This window comes from Eumetopias jubatus, unplaced genomic scaffold (genome assembly GCF_037043125.1).
Source record: "Eumetopias jubatus isolate StellerSeaLion01/CBP00866 unplaced genomic scaffold, mEumJub1_p1.0 scaffold_2, whole genome shotgun sequence".
Lineage (NCBI taxonomy): Eukaryota > Metazoa > Chordata > Mammalia > Carnivora > Otariidae > Eumetopias > Eumetopias jubatus.
In genome coordinates, this window is record NW_028274808.1 from 36,008,925 (window position 1) to 36,030,037 (window position 21,113).

The 21,113-nt window shown below is 35.4% G+C and overlaps 2 protein-coding genes across 2 annotated transcripts in view; one reads left to right on the forward strand and one right to left on the reverse strand.

Moving 5' to 3' along the window:
• LOC114224816 (disintegrin and metalloproteinase domain-containing protein 32-like) overlaps positions 1-21,113 on the forward strand; it is a 190,678-nt gene that overhangs the window by 108,233 nt on the left and 61,332 nt on the right. Inside the window, exons 13-14 of the mRNA XM_088021309.1 lie at positions 3,858-3,950; positions 6,204-6,399. Coding sequence (XP_087877435.1) covers positions 3,858-3,950; positions 6,204-6,399 — 289 coding nt within the window. The remainder of the gene's footprint in view (positions 1-3,857; positions 3,951-6,203; positions 6,400-21,113) is intronic.
• Positions 4,530-4,976, reverse strand: LOC114224828 (large ribosomal subunit protein eL22). Its single transcript, XM_028124079.2, has one exon. It carries the CDS (start codon positions 4,974-4,976, stop codon positions 4,590-4,592), a length of 387 nt encoding a protein of 128 aa, XP_027979880.1. The 3' UTR covers positions 4,530-4,589.

Below are 21,113 nucleotides of genomic sequence, written 5' to 3' on the forward strand. Positions count from 1 at the left end.
TTAGTCTTTGATCCATTTTGGGTTTGTTTTTGTGTTTGGGGAGATTTTTTTTTTTGAGGTTCGTTATGCTCCATTTGAATATCAAATTTTTCTAGTAGTATTTGTTAAAATGACTATCTTTTCACCATTGTACTAGCTTAGTGTTCTTATGAAAGTAAATTACTATACATGTGTATCTATCCCTGTATTCTTTTCTGTTTATTTATGTAACCATACTTATGCCAATTCTACACTATTTTAACTAATGTGTTTTCACAGTAAATCTTGAAAACAGGTAATGTAAATCATCTAACGTTGTTCCTTTTTTCCAGGATAGTTTTATTATTGTGAAACCTTTGTATTTCCATACAAATTGGAGAATCAGCATGTGAATATAGGGACCTTATTGGAATTGTGTGATATTCATACATCAATTTTTGGAGAATTACTTTTTTTAATTAAAATTGTCTGCAAATCAATGTACATGGTGTATATCTCCACTTATTTAGCTCTTCTTTAATTCATTTAGTTTTTCTATGGTTGTTTCTATAGTATTGTTTTAAAATTTTATTTAACAATTATCCATTGCAGGTATAGAAAATACAATTGACTTTTGTGAATTCACCTTGGATCTAGTGTCAGTTAGAAATGTTGAGAATGGTCTTTGCTTTGTTTTCATTGGGGGGGAGGGAGCTTTCTGACTTTCACCACTAAATATAATGTTAGGTAAAAGTTTTTTTGGTAAACATATACCCTTAGCATGTTGAGGAAGTTCCTTTCTATTTCTAGTTAGTTGAGAGTCTTAAATCAAGAATTGGTGTTGAATTTTGTCCAATGTCTTATTTTTGTGTCTATTAAGCCGATTCAAATGAGTTTTCTCCTTTTAAAAATTAGTTAATTAATTATATGGTGCATTTCATTGATTGGTTTTTGAATGCCAACCCAACCATGCATTCTGACATTAGCTTCACTTGCATTTTTCTATATATATAGTGCTAGATTTAATTTGCTGATATTTTGTTTGGGATGGCAGCACTTGTCTTCACAAGGGGATTGTGGTCTGCAGTTTTTTCTTTTCTTGTGATATTTTCTGGTTTAAGCATCAAGGCAATTCTGAACTCAGTACTTTCTGAAAGAATTTATTTAAGATTGGTATTATTCCTATTTATTTATTATTTTTATTGTGGAAGAGCACTTCACATAGGATCTACTGTCTTAAATCTACCCTCCTAGAGATTTTATAGCTTTACATTTTACATTTGATTTATGATCCATTTTGAGTTATTTTTTGTGAAAGGTAAAGTCAGTGTCTAGTCATTATTTCCCACGTGAATGTCCAGTTTTTCCAGCACCATTTGTTGGAAAGACTATCCATTCTCCATTGAGCTGCATGTACTACATTGTTAAAGATTTATTATCTGTGTTGGTCTGTTTCTGGGGTTTTTATTTTGTTCCAGTGATCTCTTTGTTTATTCTTTTGTGAATACCATACTGTCATTATAGTTTATAGTAAGTTTTGAAGTTGGGTGTTGTCAGTTCTTCAGTTTTCTTCCTCATTTTTTTCTTCTTCTCCTCCTCCTCCTTTTTCTTCTTCTTTCTTTTCCTTCTCTTCAGTATTATGTGACTATACTGCATTTTTTTGCATCTCCATATAAACTTTAGAATCAATTTGTCAATATCTACAAAATAACTTGCTGGAATTTTTATTGAAATTGCATTAAATCTCTAGATAAAACTGGGACGAAGTGACTTTCTTTTTTAAAAAAGATTTTATTTACTTGTCAGAAAGAGAGAAAGATGGAGAGAGAGCACAAGCGAGGGGGGGAAGCAGGCTCCCTGCTGAGCAAGGAGCCCGATGTGGGGCTCGATCCCAGGACCCTGGGATCATGACCTGAGCCAAAGGCAGATGCTTCACCGACTGAGCCACCCAGGCGTCCCAAGGAGTGACATCTTAACAATATTGAGTCTTCCTATCCATGAACATGGAGTATCTCTCCATTTATTTATGGCTTCTTTGATTTCTTTCATTAGGGTTTTGTAGTTTTTTTCATACAGATTCTATAATAGTTTGTTAGAACTATTCCCAAATACTTCATTATTTTGGTGCTAATATAAATAGCATCGTGTTTTTTATTCAAATTCTCATTTTTCATTGTTGGTTTACAGGAAAACAGTTGGCTTTTTTTTTTTTTAAGATTTTACTTATTTGACACACAGAGAGTGAGTGAGCATGAGCATAAGCAGGGGGAGCTGCAGAGGGAGAGGGAGAAGCAGACTCCTTGCTGAGCAGGGAGCTCGATGCGGGGCTTGATCCTAGAACCCCAGCATCATGACCTGAGCTGAAAGCAGACACTTAACCAACTGAGCCACCCAGGAACCCCAACAATTGACTTTTGTATATTAACTTTGTATCCAGCAATCTTGTAATTAATTAGTAGTCCAGGAGATTTTAATTTTTTTTTGCTTTCTAGTCAATCATTTGGGATTTTCTTTACATAGTCAATCACAGAATCTATGGAAGAAACAGTTTTTTCTTCTCAACCTGTATAGTTTAATTTCATTTTCTTGTCTTACTGAATTAACTAGAACTTACACCAAGATGTTAAAAGGAGTGGTGACGACCCTCCTTGTCTTGTTCCTGATCTCAGGGGAAAACTTAGTTTCTCAACATATATAAAATATTAGCCGTAGGTTTTCTCTGTATGGTCACTATCAAATTTAGGAAGTTTCTGTCTATTCCTAGTTTGCTAATATTTTGTATAATTCATTAAGTGAGTATTGGGTTTTGTCAAATGCTTTTTCTACATCAATTGTTATGGTCATATGGTTTTTCTTCTTCAGACTGTCAATATGATGAATTGATTGATGTGTGAATGATTATGAGAGATATTGGTCTGTAATTTTCCTTTTTTGCAATGTCTCTGGGTTTGGTATTAGAGTAACACTAGCCTCATAGTATAAGTCAGGAATTTCACACATCAATTTTGGGAGAGTATTGTGTCTGTAATTCCCTGGAGTGAAGGCAGTATGAGCTTTTCCTGGGTTCTGTCCTAGTTGCTTCTTCTCTTGGCTAATTTTAATTTGCATCCTTTCCATATAATAAACCGTAACTGTGAATATAAAAGCTTTCAATGAATTCCGTGAGTCCTTCTAGTAAATTACCAAACCTGAGAGTGGTTTTGGAAATCCATTGAACTTATGTTTGGTGTAAGTAGTGAGGGAAGTTTTGGGGGTGTTTTAACTGCAGTGGGCATAAACTCTACACACCCTTACCCCCCCAACATTATTGACTTATGACTGACGAGTAAAAATTATGTTTTTAAGGTGTTCAACATGATGTTTTGATATATGTATACCTTCTGAAATGATTACTACAGTCAAACTAATTAACCTCTCCTTCACTTCACATAGTTACCATTTTTTTTTTTTGTATGTGGTGAGGACACTTTATCCTCTTAGCAAATTTGAAATATACGATACAGTATTGTTAACTATAGTCATCCTGAAAACTAATTCATTCTTAAATGAAAATGTGTACCTTTTGAACAGTATCTCCCCTTTTCCCCCACCCTCCAGACACTATTAACCACCATTCTGCTCCCTCTTACTATTCTCTATTTTCTGAAAAAAGTTGTTTCATATATTTTTCCTAGTTTTCTAGTTGGGTAAGAGTTTCTTGGTACCATTTACTCTGTTTTGACCTGAAGTGAAAGTCTTAATTTAGTATTTTAATTGTTTAGAGATGCAGAACTATAAATATTGACACCATTCATATTCTTCCCCAAAACTCAAAAAATAAGCCCAGTAAGTATAGTTCCTGCCAAAGTTTATATTATTATCATGATGTCTTTTTACTTGTACATTCCATTAATTCATAGCAATGTGGAGCTGCTCCCTGTTGTAATTTTCGTACTTGTACGCTGAAACCAGGATCACAGTGTGATGCAGGATTATGCTGCAGGGACTGTCAAGTAAGATTTAAGTTTATTATTTTCTTCCAAGTATATAATGAATCATGTCTTAGGTACTCTAAATCACTTAGACCTATAGCTGTAAATAAAAATAAATGAACTTTCTGAAACTAATAGTATACTGTATGTTAACTAACTGGAATTTAAATTAACACTTAAAAAAATAAGTGAGCTTTCAAATAAAGAAAAATATACTAAATTCAGGATCAGATTTCTGATTTTGTGAACCTTAATTGGATGTTCAGGTTTTCTTCTTATGCCATTATTCTGCCCAACTTGATGCTGTTGTTCTTAAGCCTTGATTGAGAGCTATCATACAATTTTCAATACAGATCTCCCTTAAAAAGGACTTCTTACTCTATTCATTATTTATATTTTTAGAAATAATATTGTTACTGGTTGTGATAGGTATCTGTAGGTATGTAATTGAAAGACACAGCAGTTTCCCATAAATGTATAAAGAATGAAACTTACTAGAATAGCACTTTTTAATTTTATTATGTTATGTTAATCACCATACAGTACATCATTAGTTTTTGATGTAGTGATCCACAATTCATTGTTGTTGTTTTTTTTTTTTTTTTTTGGTTCCCAAGTTTTATTTAAGAACTCATACAAAATATTCCAGATAAATGCGTTTTAATCCTCATCTTCCTCCTCTTCCTCGTCTTGGTTAATCTGGAAGTAACGCAACTCGTAACTCTCTTTGCTGTTAGCAACTACGCGCAACCAGTCGCGGAGATTATTCTTCTTCAAATATTTTTTGGTGAGATATTTCAAATACCTTTTGGAGAAAGGCACCTCAGAAGTTACAGTAATCTTGCTTTTGCTCCTTTCAATTGTTACAACCCCTCCACCGAGATTCCCAGCTTTTCCATTCACTTTGATTCTCTCTTGAAGAAACTGCTCAAAATTGGCAGCATCCATGATTCCATCTTCTACAGGGTGGGTGCAGTCAAGGGTAAACTTCAGAACTTGCTTCTTTTTTTTGCCCCCCTTCGCCACAAGCTTTTTCACGGGCGCCATGGCGGCCACAATTCATTGTTTTTGTATAACACCCAGTTCTCCATGCAGAATGTGCCCTCTTTAATACCCATCACCGGGCTAACCCATCCCCCCACCCCCCTCCCCTCTAGAACCCTCAGTTTGTTTCTCAGAGTCCATCATCTCTCATGGTTTGTCTCCCCCTCCGATTCCCCCCCTTCATTTTTCCCTTCCTGCTATCTTCTTCTTCTTCTTTTTTTTTTTTTTAACATAAAATGTATTATTTGTTTCAGAGGTACAGGTCTGTGATTCAACAGTCTTACACAATTCAAAGCGCTCACCATAGCACATAGAATAGCACTTTCTAAATCCTTCGTTAGCACAAAGTTTAAACTACAAATTTATTATTTATTCAAAGATCATTTAATTGAAAGATCACATATTAGTTTTTATGTTGAAGATGTTGACTCTTGTCCCCTGTTTTCCTTTTCAGCTCCTGCAATACATTTGTGACAGATTTGTCATATGACAGTCCCTCTAGTGAACTACCTACCATGGGTTCTGTGTTCTTGACTATCCTCGACTAATGCAGTTTTGTTATTTTTTTCTAGAATCTTAAGTGGTTACATTCTTACCTCTGTGATATTTTTGTTGTCATCTGGAAATCATCAATTAAGAAGTATGAGATAGATGCCCCTTTAAGATTGTTTGTATACATTTTCAGATTCTGTATATAAAACTGTTAATTACAGGATAATTCAGGAGAATAATTATGATTGAGTTTCTTCTCTAAGAACTGCCTCTTTACCCTTTGGTTTTCCTCTGTTAATTCTCAGTTATTTATGTATCATATTTGTCATAGAATTACAAATATTCCATACTTAGAAACTATACTTTGAATAAGTGTATTTTGTTTGGAAATTGTCTGAATTACACTGTTTTCACCCAAGAAATAATTTCAATAAAAGTGATTTTTCCTCCCTTGTACTGAAACGCAAACAGAACTTTGGCTATCATCACATCATATTTGTGTTATACTTTTCATGTGCATATGCTTATTTCCTGTTGTAGTTGATAACATTCAATTTTTTTCGATATGATAAGCATAATGCTTTATACAAAGAAGGTACTAATAGACATTAATAAATAAACAGATCATTAAACTATAAATAGAATTAATTTTGAAATAGAACAATTTTGAAATAAATATTGAGAAACACAACACTCTTAAATGTAATGCTTTATTTTTTATATTTTAATTTCTATTAGATTGAAAGAGCAGGTGTTCAGTGTAGGGGAGCAAAACATCATGAATGTGATATTGCTGAGTTTTGTGATGGAAGCTCACCGCAGTGTCCATATGATGTAACTATACAGAATGGACATGTATGTAAAGAAAAATACATGTGTTATGATGGAGGCTGCCAGGATCCAGATGCACGTTGTGAGATCACATTTGGAAAAGGTAATTTTGTTTTGTAAAATCTACATAGTTGGTACTTCATATTTTTATTTACATTACCAAGACAAGTGGCAATTAATTATATATGTGTATATGTATGCATATTACATTTATAAATATATTTATAACAATGTGCATATGTACACACATATATAATTATATGCATAATTATATACATATGTATGTATGTATAATTTAAATTTTATTTATATATTTAAATTCTTTATTCTATCGAATATCTATATTTTTATTTTTTTAAACTTTATTAAGGTATAACTGACAAAGATACATACTTAAGGTATATGAATTAATGTTTTGATGTTTTGTGAAATAATTGCCACAATCAAGGTACTTAACATATTAGTTACATATATATATATATATATATATACACCAATAAATGAAATTGCTTGATCATAATGTAGTTCATTTTTAATTTTTGAGGAGTCTCTATATAGTTTTCCATAATGGCTGTGCCTAACTTCATTCCCAACAACAGTGTATAAAGGTTCCCCTTTCTCCACATCCTTGCTAACACTTTTTATTTTTTATCTTTTTGATAATAGCTATCCTAAAATGTGTAAGTTGTGGTTTTGATTTACATTTTTCTGATGATTAGTGATGCTGAGCACATTTTCATAAATCTAATCGTCATTTGTATGTCTTCTTTTGAGAAATGTCTATGCAGGTCTTTTGCTATTTTAAAATCTCTTTTTTTTTGCTCTTGAGTTGTATGAGTTATTACATATTTTGTAGATTAACTCATTATCAGATACATGATTTGCCAATATTTCTCCTACAGGTCTCATTTTCACTCTGTTGATTGTTTCCTTTATTAAGAAGCTTTTTAGTTTGGGACGCCTGGGTGGCTCAGTCAGTTGAGTGTCTGACTCTTGGTTTCAGCTTAGGTCATGATCTCATGGGTCTTGGGTCCAGCCCCACATCGGGCTCCCTGCTCAGTGGGGAGTCTACTTGAAAGATTCTGTCCTTCTGCCCCTCCTCCCTTTCTTGCTCTCTCTAAAAATAAATAAATAATTTTTGTAAAAAAAGAAGTTTTTTAGTTTGATGCAGTCCCACTTGTCTATTTTTGTTTTTGTTGTCTGTGTTCTTAGGTCATATCTAAATATTATTTCCCAGACCAATGTTCAAGAGCTTTCCCTTGTTTTCTTCTTGTAGTTTACAGTTTCAGGTCTTAAGTTTAAATCTGTCCTGACCCTTACTGCCTTCTGCAGCTTTATTGAGATGTAATTGACCTATAACATTGTGTCATTTTAAGGTATATAACATGTTGATTTGGTATGCTTATATATTACAAAATGATTACCACTATATTGTTAGCTAACACCTCTATCATGTCCTATAATTACCATTTGTTTCTGTGGTAAGAACATTTAAAATCTTTTCTCCTAGTAACTTTCAAGTATGTTATACAGTATTATTAAGTATAATCATCATGTTGTACCTTAGAACCCCAGAACTTAATTCATCTTATAACTAGAAATTGGTACCCTTTGACAAACATCTCTCCCTTTCCCCTACCTACCAGCCTATGGTAATCACAGGCTATGTACGCTTTGTTTCTTTGAGTTCAGGTTTTTGTTTGTTTTTTGTTTTTTGGTGATTTCACATATAAACAATATTATAGAGGGTTTGTCTTTCCTTGTCTAACTTATTTCACTTGGCATAATGCCCACAAGTTTATCCATGTTGGCACAAATGGAAGGATTTCCTTCTTCCTCATGACTGAATAAAATGTTATTTTATATAAATACTACATTTTCTTTATTGATCCATCCATTGACAGACACTGTTTCCATATCTTGCCTATTGTGAATAATGCTGATACAAACATGAGGATGCAGATTTCTATTCAAGATCCTGTTTTCATTTCCCGTGGATATGAAGTGGATTAGAAATGGGATTGCCGGATCATATGGTAGTTCTACTTTTAACTTTTTGAGAAACCTCCATACTGCTATTCATAGTGGCTATACCAATTTACGTTTCCACCAACAGTGCGTGTTTCATTTTCCCCATATTTTCGCCAACGTGTTACTTCTTTGAGTTTTTGATGAGAGCCATTCTAATAAATGTAAGGAGTTATCTTATTGTGGTTTTGGTTTGCATTTCTCTGATATTAGTGATATATTGAGCATATTTTCATGTATCTTTGGCTATTTTTATGTCTTTGAAAATCTATTCCTTTGCTCATTCCTAAATCAGGTTTGGGTTTTTGCTATTGAGTTTTACAAGTTCTTTATATATTTTGGACATTTTCCTTGCAGATATTCTCTCCCATTCCATAGATCGTCTTCATTTTTTGATTGTTTCGTTTGCTGTGCACGAGCCTTTTAGTTTGATGAAATCCCATTTATTATTTCTTGTTTTTGCTGCATGTGCTTTCGTGTCATATCTAAAAAGTCATTGCCAACAACAGTGTCAATGTCAATGCTTTTTCCCTATGTCTTCTAGGATTTTTATGGTGTTCATTCTTACATTTAAGTCTTTAATCTATTTCAAGTTAATTTTTGTGAATTGTGTAAACCAGGGGTTTACTTTTATTCTTTTGCATGTGAATATCCTGTTTTCCCAGTGTCATTTATCAAATAGATTCTCCTTTCCTTGTTGAGTATTTTTGGCTCCCTCATCAAATTATTTGTTGAGCATATACATGGGGTTTTGTTCTGGACTCTCCATTCTGTTCCACTGGTCTGCTCTTGTAACCGTATCATACTGTGTAATTGAAATCAGGAATTGTGTACCTCTAGTTTTGTTTTTTTCTCAGGATTGCTTTGGCTTTTCAAAGTTTCTGTGGTTCCATACAAATTTTAGGAATTTTTTCTATTTCTGAAAAATGCCATTGAAATTTTGATATAGATTGCATTGAAACTGCAGATGGTGTTGGGTCGTATTGACTATTAATTCTTCTGATCCAGGAACACAGGATATCTTTCCTTTTGCATCTTAGATATTTTTTCATGAAAGTCTTGTAATTTTCAGGGTACAGACCTCTCACTTATTTGATTAAATTTATTCTGAAGTATTTTATTGATTTTGATGCTAGTGAGAAAGGTATTGTTATCTTTATTTCTTTTTAAGCTGTTTTGTTGTTAGTGTATAGAAATTCAAATAATTTCTCTATGTTGATTTTGTACCCTACAGAGTTACTGAATTTAATAGTTCTAACACACCTTTTTGATTGGGTCTTTAGGACTATCTCTATATAAGATTATATTTTCTGCAAGACAGTTTTACTTCTTTCTTTCCAATTTGGGTGACTTTTATTATTTTTCCTCCCTGACAGCTCTCATTACAGCTTCTGGTACTGTGTTGAAAATGAGTGGTGTGAATGAGCACCTTTGTCTTATTCCTCATCTTAGAGGAAAAGCTTTTAGCTTTTCACAATTGAATATGAATTGGCTGTGGGTTTATTATATGTGACCTTTATTTTGTTAAGGTATGTTTCTTCTATACTCAATTTGCTGATTATTTTTATCATGAAAGGATGTTGTATTTTGTCAAATGCTTTTTCTGTTTTTAATGAGAGGATCTTATGATCTCTTATCTTTCATTCTATTAATGTGGTATATCACAGTTATTGATTTGCCTATGTTGTACTATCCTTGCATTCCAGAGATAGATACCATTTGATAATGGTGTTTGGTTCTTTTAATGTTCTGTTGAATTTAGTTTAGCAATATTTTGTTGAGAATTTTTATATCTGTATTCATTAGAGATGTTGGTCTATAGTTTTCTTATTTGACTTTGGTATCATTATAAAGCTGACCTCATAGGATGAATTTGGAAATAGTCTCTCCTCTTCAGTTTTCTGGAAGAGTTTGAGAATGATTGGCATTAACTCTTCTTTAAGTGTTTGGTATAATTCACCAGGGAGACTATCTGGCTTGGCCTTTTCTGTGTTGGGAGGTTTTCGATTACTGATTCTATCTCATTACTCACTATTGGTCTGTTCTGATTTTCTATTTTTTCATGATTTAGTATTGGTTAGGTATGTTTCTAGGAGTTTATCTACTTTTTCTAGGTTATCCAGTTTGTCAGCATATAATTGTTCATAATAGTTGCTGATGATCCTTTGCGTGTTTATGTTATCAGTTATAATGTTTCTTCTTTAATTTATGGTTTTTTGAATCTTCTTCTTTTCTTAGTCTGGTTGGATATTTGTCAATTTTGTGTGTCTTTTCAAGAAACCAACTCTTATTTTGTATTTCTTTCCATCTGCTAATCTGGTGGCTTGTTTTTTCTTTTTCCTTTTTCCTTGAGGTATATAGAGTTAGGTTGTTTATTTGAGACCTTTTTTTTTTTCTTATATGGAGGTTTTTATTTCTATAAACTTCCCTCTTAGAACTGCTTTGCAGAATCCTATAGATTTTGATATGTTGTTCTTCCATTTTCATTTGTTTCAGTATATTTTTTGATTTCATGTTTGATTTCTTCTTTGACCCACTGGTCGTTTCAGAGCATGTTCTCTAATTTCCACATACCTGGTGAGTTTTCCAGATTTCTTTCTATTGTTAATTTTCAGTTCCATATCATTGTTGTTGGAAAAGTTACTTTGTATGATTTCAGTCTTAAATTTGCTAAGACTTGTTTTATGACTTACCATATGATCTGTCCTGGAGAATGTTCCATGCAAACTTGAGAAGAATGTGTATTCCGCTGCTGCTAAATGGAATATTCTGTATGTGTTATATCCATTTGGTCCAAAGCCTGGTATTAGTCCAGCTTTTCCTTGTTGATTTTCTGTCTGGATATCTATCCATTGTAGAAAGTGGAATCTTTAAGTCCTCTAGTATTATTGTATTGTTGTCAGTTTTTCCCTTCAGTTTTGTTAGTACTTATGATATTTAGGTACTAAAATGTTGGGTGCATATATATTTATGATTGTCATATCTTCTTGAACAATTGACTGCCTTATTGTATAATGATCTTTTTTCCCCTCTTGTTGCCATTTTGGCTTACAGTCCATTTTGTCTGACATATAGCTATCCCTGCTTGCTTGTTTTCTGCTTGCATGGAAAATCTTTTTCCATTCCTCTACATTTGCTTATGGGTGTCATAGCTGAAGTGATTCTCTTGTGGGCAGCATATACTTGGGTCTTGTTTTTCTACCCATTCACGAAGCAACTCCATGTTGTTTGATTAGAAAATTCAACTCATTTGCATTTAGAGTGTTTATGGATAGGCAAGGACTTACTAATTCCAACTTGTTGATTGTTATTTCGCTCTTTCATAGTTTCTTCGTTTCTTCCTCTCTTTCTGCCTTCCTTTGTGAATTTGTGATTTTTCTTAGTAATATGCTTTGATTCCCTTCTTTTTTAATTTTTAAAAATTATGTTAATCACCATACATTACATCATTAGTTTTTCATGTAGTTTTCCATGATTCATTATTTGCATATACACCCAGTGCTCCATGCAGAACATGCCCTCTTTAGTACCCATCACCAGGCTAACCCATCCCCCCACTCCCCTCCCCTCTAGAACCCTCAGTTTGTTTTTCAGAGTCCATCGTCTCTCATGGTACATCTCTCCCTCCAATCCCCCCCCAATTCTTTCCCTCCTGCTGTCTTCTTCTTTTTTTTTTAAACATATAATGTATTATTTGTTTCAGAGGTACAGGTCTGTACTTCAACAGTCTTGCACACTTCACAGTGCTCACCATAGCACATACCCTCCCCAGTGTCTATCACCCAGCCGCCCCATCCCTCCCACCCCCCGCCACTCCAGCAACCCTCAGTTTGTTTCCTGAGATTAAGAATGCCTCATATCAGTGAGGTCGTATGATACATGTCTTTCTCTGATTGACTTATTTCGCTCGCAATAACACTCTCCAGTTCCATCCATGTCGTTGCAAATGGCAAGATTTCGTTCCTTTTGATGGCTGCATAATATTCCATTGTATATATATACCACCTCATCTTTATCCATTCATTCTATCGATGGACATCTTGGCTCTTTCTACAGTTTGGTTATTGTGGACATTGCTGCTATAAATATCGGGGTGCATGTACCCCTTTGGATCCCTACATTTGTATCTTTGTGGTAAATACACAGTAGTGCAATTGCTAGATCATATGGTAGCTCTATTTTCAACATTTTGAAGAACTCCCATACTGTTTTCCAGAGTGGCTACACCGGCTTGCATTCCCACCAACAGTGTAGGAGGGTTCCCCTTTCTCCACATCCACACCAACATCTGTCGTTTCCTGACTTGTTAATTTTAGCCATTCTGACTGGTGTGAGGTGATACCTCATTGAGGTTTTGGTATGGATTTCCCTGATGCCTAGCGATGTTGAGCACTTTTTCATGTGTCTGTTGGCCATTTGGATGTCTTCTTTGCAGGAATGTTTGTTCACGTCTTCTGCCCATTTCTTGATTGGATCATTTGATCTTTGGGTGTTGAGTTTAAGAAGTTCTTTATAGATTTTGGTTACTAGCCCTTTATATGATATGTCATTTGCAAATATCTTTTCCCATTCTGTTGGTTGTCTTTTGGTTTTGTGGACTGTTTCTTTTGCTGTGCAAAAGCTTTTTATCTTGATGAAGTCCCAATAGTTCATTTTTGCCCTTACTTCCCTTGCCTTTGGCGATGTTTCTAGGAAGAAATTACTGCAGCTGAGGTCGAAGAGGTTGCTGCCTGTGTTCTCCCTTAGGATGTTGATGGGCTCCTGTCTCACGCTGAGGTCTTTCAACCATTTTGAGTCTATTTTTGTGTGTGGTGTAAGGAAATGGTCCAGTTTCATTCTTCTGCATGTGGCTGTCCAATTTTTCCAACACCATTTGTTGAAGAGACTGTCTTTTTTCCATTGGACATTCTTTCCTGCTTTGTCAAAGATTAGTTGACCATAGAGTTGAGGGTCCATTTTTGGGCTCTCTCTTCTGTCCCATTGATCTACGTGTCTGTTTTTGTGCCAGTACCATACTGTCTTGATGCTTACAGCTTTGTAATAGAGTTTGAAGTCCGGAAATGTGATGCTGCCAGCTTTGCTTTTCTTTTTCAACATTCCTCTGGCTATTCGGGGGTCTTTTCTGGTTCCATACAAATTTTAGGATTATTTGTTCCATTTCTTTGAAAAAAGTGGAGGTATTTTGTTGTGATTGCATTGAATGTGTAGACTGCTCTAGGTAGCATTGACATCTTCACAATATTTGTTCTTCCAATCCATGAACATGGAACGTTTTTCCATTTCTTTGTGTCTTCCTCTATTTCTTTCATGAGTATTTTATAGTTTTCTGAGTACAGATTCTTTGCCTCTTTGGTTAGGTATTCCTAGGTATCTTATGGTTTTGGGTGCAATTGTAAATAGGATCAACTCCTTAATTTCTCTTTCTTCTGTCTTGTTGGTTGTGTATAGGAGTGCCACTGATTTCTGTGCATTGATTTTCTTTCCTGCCACTTTACTGAATTCCTGTATGAGTCTAGCAGTTTTGGGGTGGAGTCTTTTGGATTTTCCACATAAAGTATCATATCACCCTCAAAGAGTGAGAGTTTGACTTCTTCTTTGCCGACTTGGATGCCTTTTATTTCTTTTTGTTGTCTGATTGCTGTGGCTAGGACTTCTAGTACTATGTTGAATAGCAATAGTGATAGTGGACATCCCTGCCGTGTTCCTAACCTTAGGGGGAAAGCTCTCAGTTTTTCTCTATTGAGAATGATATTTGCTGTGGGTTTTTCATAGACGGCTTTTATGATATTGAGGTATGTACCCTTTATCCCTATACTCTGAAGAGTTTTGATCAAGAAAGGATGCTGTACTTTGTCAAATGCTTTTTCTGCATCTATTAAGAGGATCATATGGTTCTTGTTCTTTCTTTTATTAATGTATTGTATCACGTTGATTGATTTGCGGATGTTGAACCAACCTTGCAGCCCAGAGATAAATCCCACTTAGTTGTGGTGAATAATCCTTTTAATGTACTGTTGGATCCTATTGGCTAGTATTTTGGTGAGAATTTTTGCATCCAAGTTCATCAGGGATATTGGTCTGTAATTCTCCTTTTTGATGGTGTCTTTGTCTGGTTTTGGGATCAAGGTAATGGTGGCCTCATAAAACAAGTTGGGATGTTTTTCTTCCATTTCTATCTTTTGGAACAGTTTCAGAAGGATAGGTATTCATTCTTCTTGAAATGTTTGGTAGAATTCCCCTGGGAAGCCATCTGGCCCTGTTCTCTTGTTTGTTGGGAGATTTTTGACAGGGTAACAACGGGGTAACAATGTCCCCAGAAAGAGACACAACAAATCTGAAAAGACCTGATACTGGGGGAAAAGAAAGGGAAAGAAAGAAGAAAAAAAAAGAAAAAGAAAATGAAAATGATAACAAGAAACAAAAACCAAACCAAAAATAACCAATATGATCAAATATGATCAGGCTGGTGCATAGATCAGGGCCACACACTAGATTTTGGGCATATTTTGGTCAGTTAGAAGAGAGTGCTTCTCAAAATTTTAAAGAAAGAAAAATTTATGTATGTACAAAAATAAGGGTTAATATGATGAAGGGATGGAATATGACTGTAAAGATGAAAATTATAAAAGATTTTATAAAAGGAATTGATAAGTAGTTGGTTGAAAAAAGAAAGAAGAGGATTAACAAAAAGGAGAGAATGTGATCAGGCAGGAGACTAGAACAAAGCCATACACTAGAGATTTATGGTATATTTTGATCTGTCAGAAGAAACTGTATCTCAGAATTTCAAAGAGAGAACAACTTATATATATATATGCCAAAAATAAGGGTAACTACTATGAAGGGATAGAATATGACTCTAAAAATGAAAAATATTTTTTACAAAAGAGGATTGAGAAGATGTTGGTTGAAAAAGTGAAAATGAAAAATTAAAAAAAAAGACAGTTAAAAAATTAACTTTGAAAGACTAAAGAATCATGGTAAAAAAGCCATGGATTTTATGTGCAGTATTCCCGTAGCACTGTAGTTCTACCGTTCTCATTGATTGGTAAACTTGGTCTTGGCCGGCTGTTCCTGCTCATCTTCTAGGGGAGGGCCCTGTTGTCCTGGATCCTAAATGTCTTTGCCTGAGGCGGAATTGCCCCGCCCTTGCCGGGTCCAGGCTAAGTAATCTGCTCAGGTTTCCTCTCGGGAGCTTTTGTTCCCTGCTAGGTTTCCGTACAGCTTTGGAGGACGAAAGTGAAAGTGGCGGCCTCCCAATCTCCGCCCCGGGGGAGCCGAGAACTCGGGCCCCACTCCTCAGTGTGCCCCCAGAGAAAAGCCGTCAATCACTCCCGTCTCCCTGGTCTCCGGCCGCACTTTGTGCTCACGCGGCCTGTGACCGAGCATTTCTATCTCTGGCGCACGACCCCGTGTGGAGTCTCCAAACCCAGCAGATCCCTGTGGTGCACTCCCACACGGCTCCTCCCGGGGGAGGAAGGGAACTCTCCCCAGTTCTGCCACTTTTTGGGTCCCTGCTGGAGGAGCAGTGGCCTGACTGTGCCGTGGATCACAGTTTATGACAACCCCAAGCTGAGAATCCGTGCCTTGGCTCCGTCTCTGCAGCCGGCTTCCTCTCTCTGATACCTGGGAGCTCTGCCACACTTAGGCACCCCCGGTCTTTCTGTGACCCCGAGGGTCCTGAGACCACACTGTCCCACGAGGGTTCCACCCCCCACTTAGCCACTAGAGCGACGTCCCTCAGTGGAACCGACTTCTAAAAGTTCCAATTTAGTGCTCTGTTGCTCTATCACTTGCCAGAAGTGGCCGACGGAGGCCCCCTCCCCCGCCGTCTATCCTCCCGAATATCGCCTCGGATTCACTTCTCCACACGTCCTACCTTCCAGAAAGTGGTCGCTTTTCTGTTCAGAGAATTGTTGCTATTCTTTTCTTCCATTTCCTGTTGAGTTGGTATGTTTTCAGAATTGTTTGATCCCTATCCAGCTGAATCCCTGGGACCAGATGAAATCCATGTCTCCTACACCTCTGCCATCTTACTCCACCTCTCTCATCTCTTTATTGTTAATCTGCAGATTTTTGTTTATGGTTACTGTAAGATTTCCATAAAATATATGTATAAGAGTTTATTTTATTTATGCCAATAGTACTATGTTTGATCCATTTCAAAACCCTTCTCATGTCTCCCCTCCTGTTATGTTTTTGATGTCACAATTACATCTTTTTGTAGTGTGTATCCACTAAGGAATTATTGTAGCTATTGCTATTTTTAATACTTTTCTCCTTTAACCTTTATACTAGAGTTAACACATCACCATATTACAGTTTTAGAATATTATGAATTTGACTATGTCCTTGCCTTTGCAAATGTGTTGTATATTTTCATTTGTGTTCACGTTACTAATTAGCTTTTTTCATTTCAGCCTGATGAACTCCTTTTAGCATTTTTTCTAAGGCAGATTTAGTGTTGATCAATTCCCTTATTTTTTGTTTATTAGGGGAAGTCTTTATCTCACCCTAATTTCTGAAGGACAACTTTGCTGGGTAAAGTAATTTTGGTTACCAGTTTCTTTTTTTCAGAACATTGACTATATCATCCTATTGTCACCTGACTTGCAAGATCTCTGCTGAGAAATCTACTGACAGCTTTATGGAGGGGGTTCCCTTTTATGAGAGACGATATTTTTCTTTTACCCCTTTCTCTTGTTGATTTTAGATAGTTTTATTACACTGTGTCTTTTTTATTATTATGTGTCTTGGATAAGATCATTTTGGATTGAAATTTTGAGGTGATATATTAACTTCATAAACTTGTATGTCCAAATCTCTCCCCAGGTTTGAGATATTCTCTCAGTCATTATTTCTTTAAGTAAGCCTTCTACTCCTTTATCCCTCTCTTCTCTTTCTGGGACTCCAGTGATGCATTTCTCTCAAAGGTGTCCTATAAGTCACATAGGCTTTCTTTATTCCCTTTCATTCTTTTTCCATTAGTTTCTCTGATTGGATAATTTCAATTGATCTGTCTTCTAGCTTACTGATTCTTCTGCTTGCTTGGTCAGTTCTACTGTTGAACTATTCTACTCAATTCTTCAGTTTAGTTATTGGATTATTCAGCTCCAAAATTTCTGTTTGGTTCTTTTTATGTTTTCTATTTGTTGAGCATCTCATTTTGTTCTTGTGTTGTTTTTTGATTTTATTAAATTGTTTATCTGTATTCATGTGTTCTCTTCTAGCTCTCTGAGTATTGTTAGAACAATTATTTTGAATTATTTGTCAGATAGTTCCTGGATATCCACTTGTGTGAAGCTATTTGCTGGAGGTTTACTGTATTCTTTTGGTGGCATCATGTTTCCCTGCTTCTTCATGATCCTTGTAGCCGCATGTAGTTATCTACTCATTTGAAGAAGCAGTCACCTCTTCCAGACTTTATGGATTGACTTTGGTAAGGGAAGATTTTCATCTATGGGAGAGGGCACTCTGGAGTAGGTGGTGACCCTGTGTCTAGTGGTGCAGAGTACCCAGTTTGGGTATATGTTGGTGGCATCGGGTCCACGGGGTATAATTTCTCTTTGGCTTAGGCCACTGGGGTCCATGGCATGGATATTGTGTGGTCAAGACAGTCTGCAGTGGCTGCTGGGGTTATTGGAGTCCTCAGAAGCATCTCCAGGTCCAGTGGCTAGAGACTAGGGACAGGCAGTGGTGGTGGCTGGAGGTGACTGAATGCACACGCTTGGCTGTAGAGGCCTGTTCCAGGTGCCTGTGTAGGGTTAAGGGCGGGTTGGATACACACTTACAGTGATGGAGGCCAGGGCAAGCACCAAAGGCCAAGGCCAATTATGGGCTCACTAGCAGCTGTCATGTCAACTGGCTGTTGTCATATTCTACCCATAGCTGTACCCTCCTGCCCAGGCATACACACTGCATTAGCTGTTGATGATAGTGTTTGGGCCAGTTGTTTGCAGATGCATAGTGGAGGGGCTAGCTCCAGGTGGGCCCTGAGGCTAATCCGTTCAGCCAATTGATGCCCTTTGATTGGGGAATTTAATCCATTTAATTTTAAATTCCTTTATAGTAGGTGAAGACTTACTATTGCCATTTGTTTATTGTTTTCTGTTTGTTTTGCAGTTGTATTGTCTCTGTCATTGTTGTCCATTGTAATTTGATGATTTTTTTGGTAGTAACTTTGATTCTTTTCTTTTTGTATCTATTACAGATTTTTTCTTTGTACAGCTCGAGGTTTGTATAAAGTAACTTGTAGTTATAATCTTCTAAGTTGAAAACAGCTTAACTTTAATTGTGTACAAAAAAAATCTATACTTTTACTCCCCCTCCACACACTTTGTGCTCTTTTAGTCAGAATTGCTTCTGCTTATATTGTGTATTCAAAATATAAACAAATTTTTGTTAACTTTTATATTAGGTTAAGAGTAATTTATGTATCATCATCACATTATATTATTCTGTTGTTGTTCATATATTTGCTTTTACCATTGAGATTTACATTTTCTTATGCTTTTTCATTGCTGCTTAGTGTGTTTTCATTTTAATTTGAGGAACTCCCTTAAGCATTTCTTGAATGCAGGTCCAGTTGTGATAAATTCCTTCATGTGTGTTTGAGAAAGACTGTCTTTCTTTATTTTTAAAAGGCAATTTTTCCTGGATATAGTACTCTTGGTTGGCAGATTTTTTTTTTTCAACTTCAAATATATCATCCACTCAATCCTAGCCTACCAGGTTTCTGCTAAAAAATCCACTCATAATTTTGTGGGGGTTCCATTGTATATGAGTAGCCACTTTTCTCTGCCTTCTTTCAAATTCTCTTTTTCCTTGACTTTTGATAATGTGTTTATAATGTGAATCTGTTTAGTCTTGTCCTGGTTGATTCTATTTTGGATCCTTTGACTTTTGTGAACCTAGATACCCATTTGTCTTCCAAGATTTGGGACTTTTTCAGCTGTTTTTTCTTAAATAAGCTTTCTGCCTCTTTCTCTTTCTTTTTCTTTTAATGTGACTGTAATAATGCATATATTGATCCATATGTTGGTGTCTCATAATCCTGTGGGACTTCACTCTTTTTCATTCTTTTTCCCCCCTGTGCCTGGACGTGTCTTCAGATTTGTGTATTGTTTCTTCTGTTTGCTTGATTCTGTTGTTGAAATTCTCTATTGCATTTTTGTTTTTTATTTTTATTTTATTTTATTTTTTTAAAATTTCAATTCCAGTGTAGTTAACATATAGTGTTATATTAGTTTCAGGTGTACAGTAAAGTGATTGAACAATTCCACACATCACCCAATGCTCATCATGAGAAATGCACTACTTAATCCCTATCACCTATTTCATTCATTCCCCCACTCACCTCCCCTCTAGTAACCATCAGTTTGTTTTCTGTAATTAAGAGACTGTTTCCTGATTTGCCTCTCTCCACTGTTTCCCTTTGCTCAGTTGTTTTGTTTCCTAAATTCTACATATAAGGGAAATTATATTGTATATGTCTTTTTCTGACTGACTTATAGCATTATAATAACTTGCTCTATCCATGCTGTGCAAATGGCAAGATTCATTCTTTTTTATGGCTGAATAATATTATAATATATATATACCACTACTTCATCTATTCATCAATTGATGGACACTTGGGCTGCTTCCATATCTTGGCTATTGTAAATAATGCTCCTATAAACACAGGGGTGCATGTGTCCTTTTGAATTAGTGTTTTTGCATTCTTTGGGTAAATACCCAGTAGTGTGATTGCTGGATCCTAAGGTAGTTCTATTTTTAACATACTATACTGTTTTCCCGAGTAGTTGCTCTAGTTTGCATTCCCACCAGTAGTGCATGAGAGTTCCTTTATTTCCACATCCTCACCAACACCCATTGATTCTTGTGTTGTTGATTTTAGCCTTCTGACAGGCGTGAGGTGATACCTCATTGTAGTGTTGATTTGCATTTCCCTCATGATGAGTGATGTTGAGCATCTTTTCATGTGTCTGTTGGCCATCTGCATGTCTTTTTTGGAGAAATGTCTTTGTCTTCTGCCCATTTTTTAAATTGGATTATTTGGTTTTTTGGGTGTTGAGTTGGATAAGTTCTTTATGTATTTTGGATACTAACCCTTTATCAGATATGTCATTTGCAAATATCTTCTCCCATTCAGGCAGTTGCCTTTTAATTTTGTTGATTATTTCCTTCACTGTGCAGAAGATTTTTATTTTGATGTAGTCCCAATAGTTTATTTTTTCTTTTATTTCTCTTACCTCAGGTGACATATCTAAAAAAAGGCACCCCTAAACTTTTTTTCTTAATACAAGCATTTATAGCATGAATTTCACTCTAACATCTGCTTTTGCTCCATCCCATACATTTTGAAATATTGTGGTTTTTTTTCTTTTGTATTGGGACATATTTTGATTTGCCGTTTTATTTCTTATTTGGCCTATTGCTTGTGCAGTAGTGTGCTGTTTAATATTTACACATTAAATATTTAGTATTTACAGTGGAGATTTTCTGGCTTTGTTTTATTTTTGCTTTTCTCATTTTGTACCATTGTGGTTGGAAAATATACTTAGTATGATTTCAGTCATCTTAATTTTCTAATATTTGTTATATTTCTTTTTACATGATGACATGATCAGGGGATTCTTCTGTGTACTTGAAGAAAATGTGTATTCTGTTTTTCTTGGATGAATGTTTTATATATATACTTCATGTATTCTGAAGTATGCTTCAAGTAAAAAATGTTCTTATAGAAAAAAAATAACTTTAACTGAGGGTACTTGTTTAAAATAAAGC

Coding starts and splice junctions, on each gene's coding strand:
- LOC114224828 (XM_028124079.2), bottom strand. CDS start 4,976: ATGGCGCCCGTGAAAAAGCTTGTGGCGAAGGGGGGCAAAAAAAAGAAG.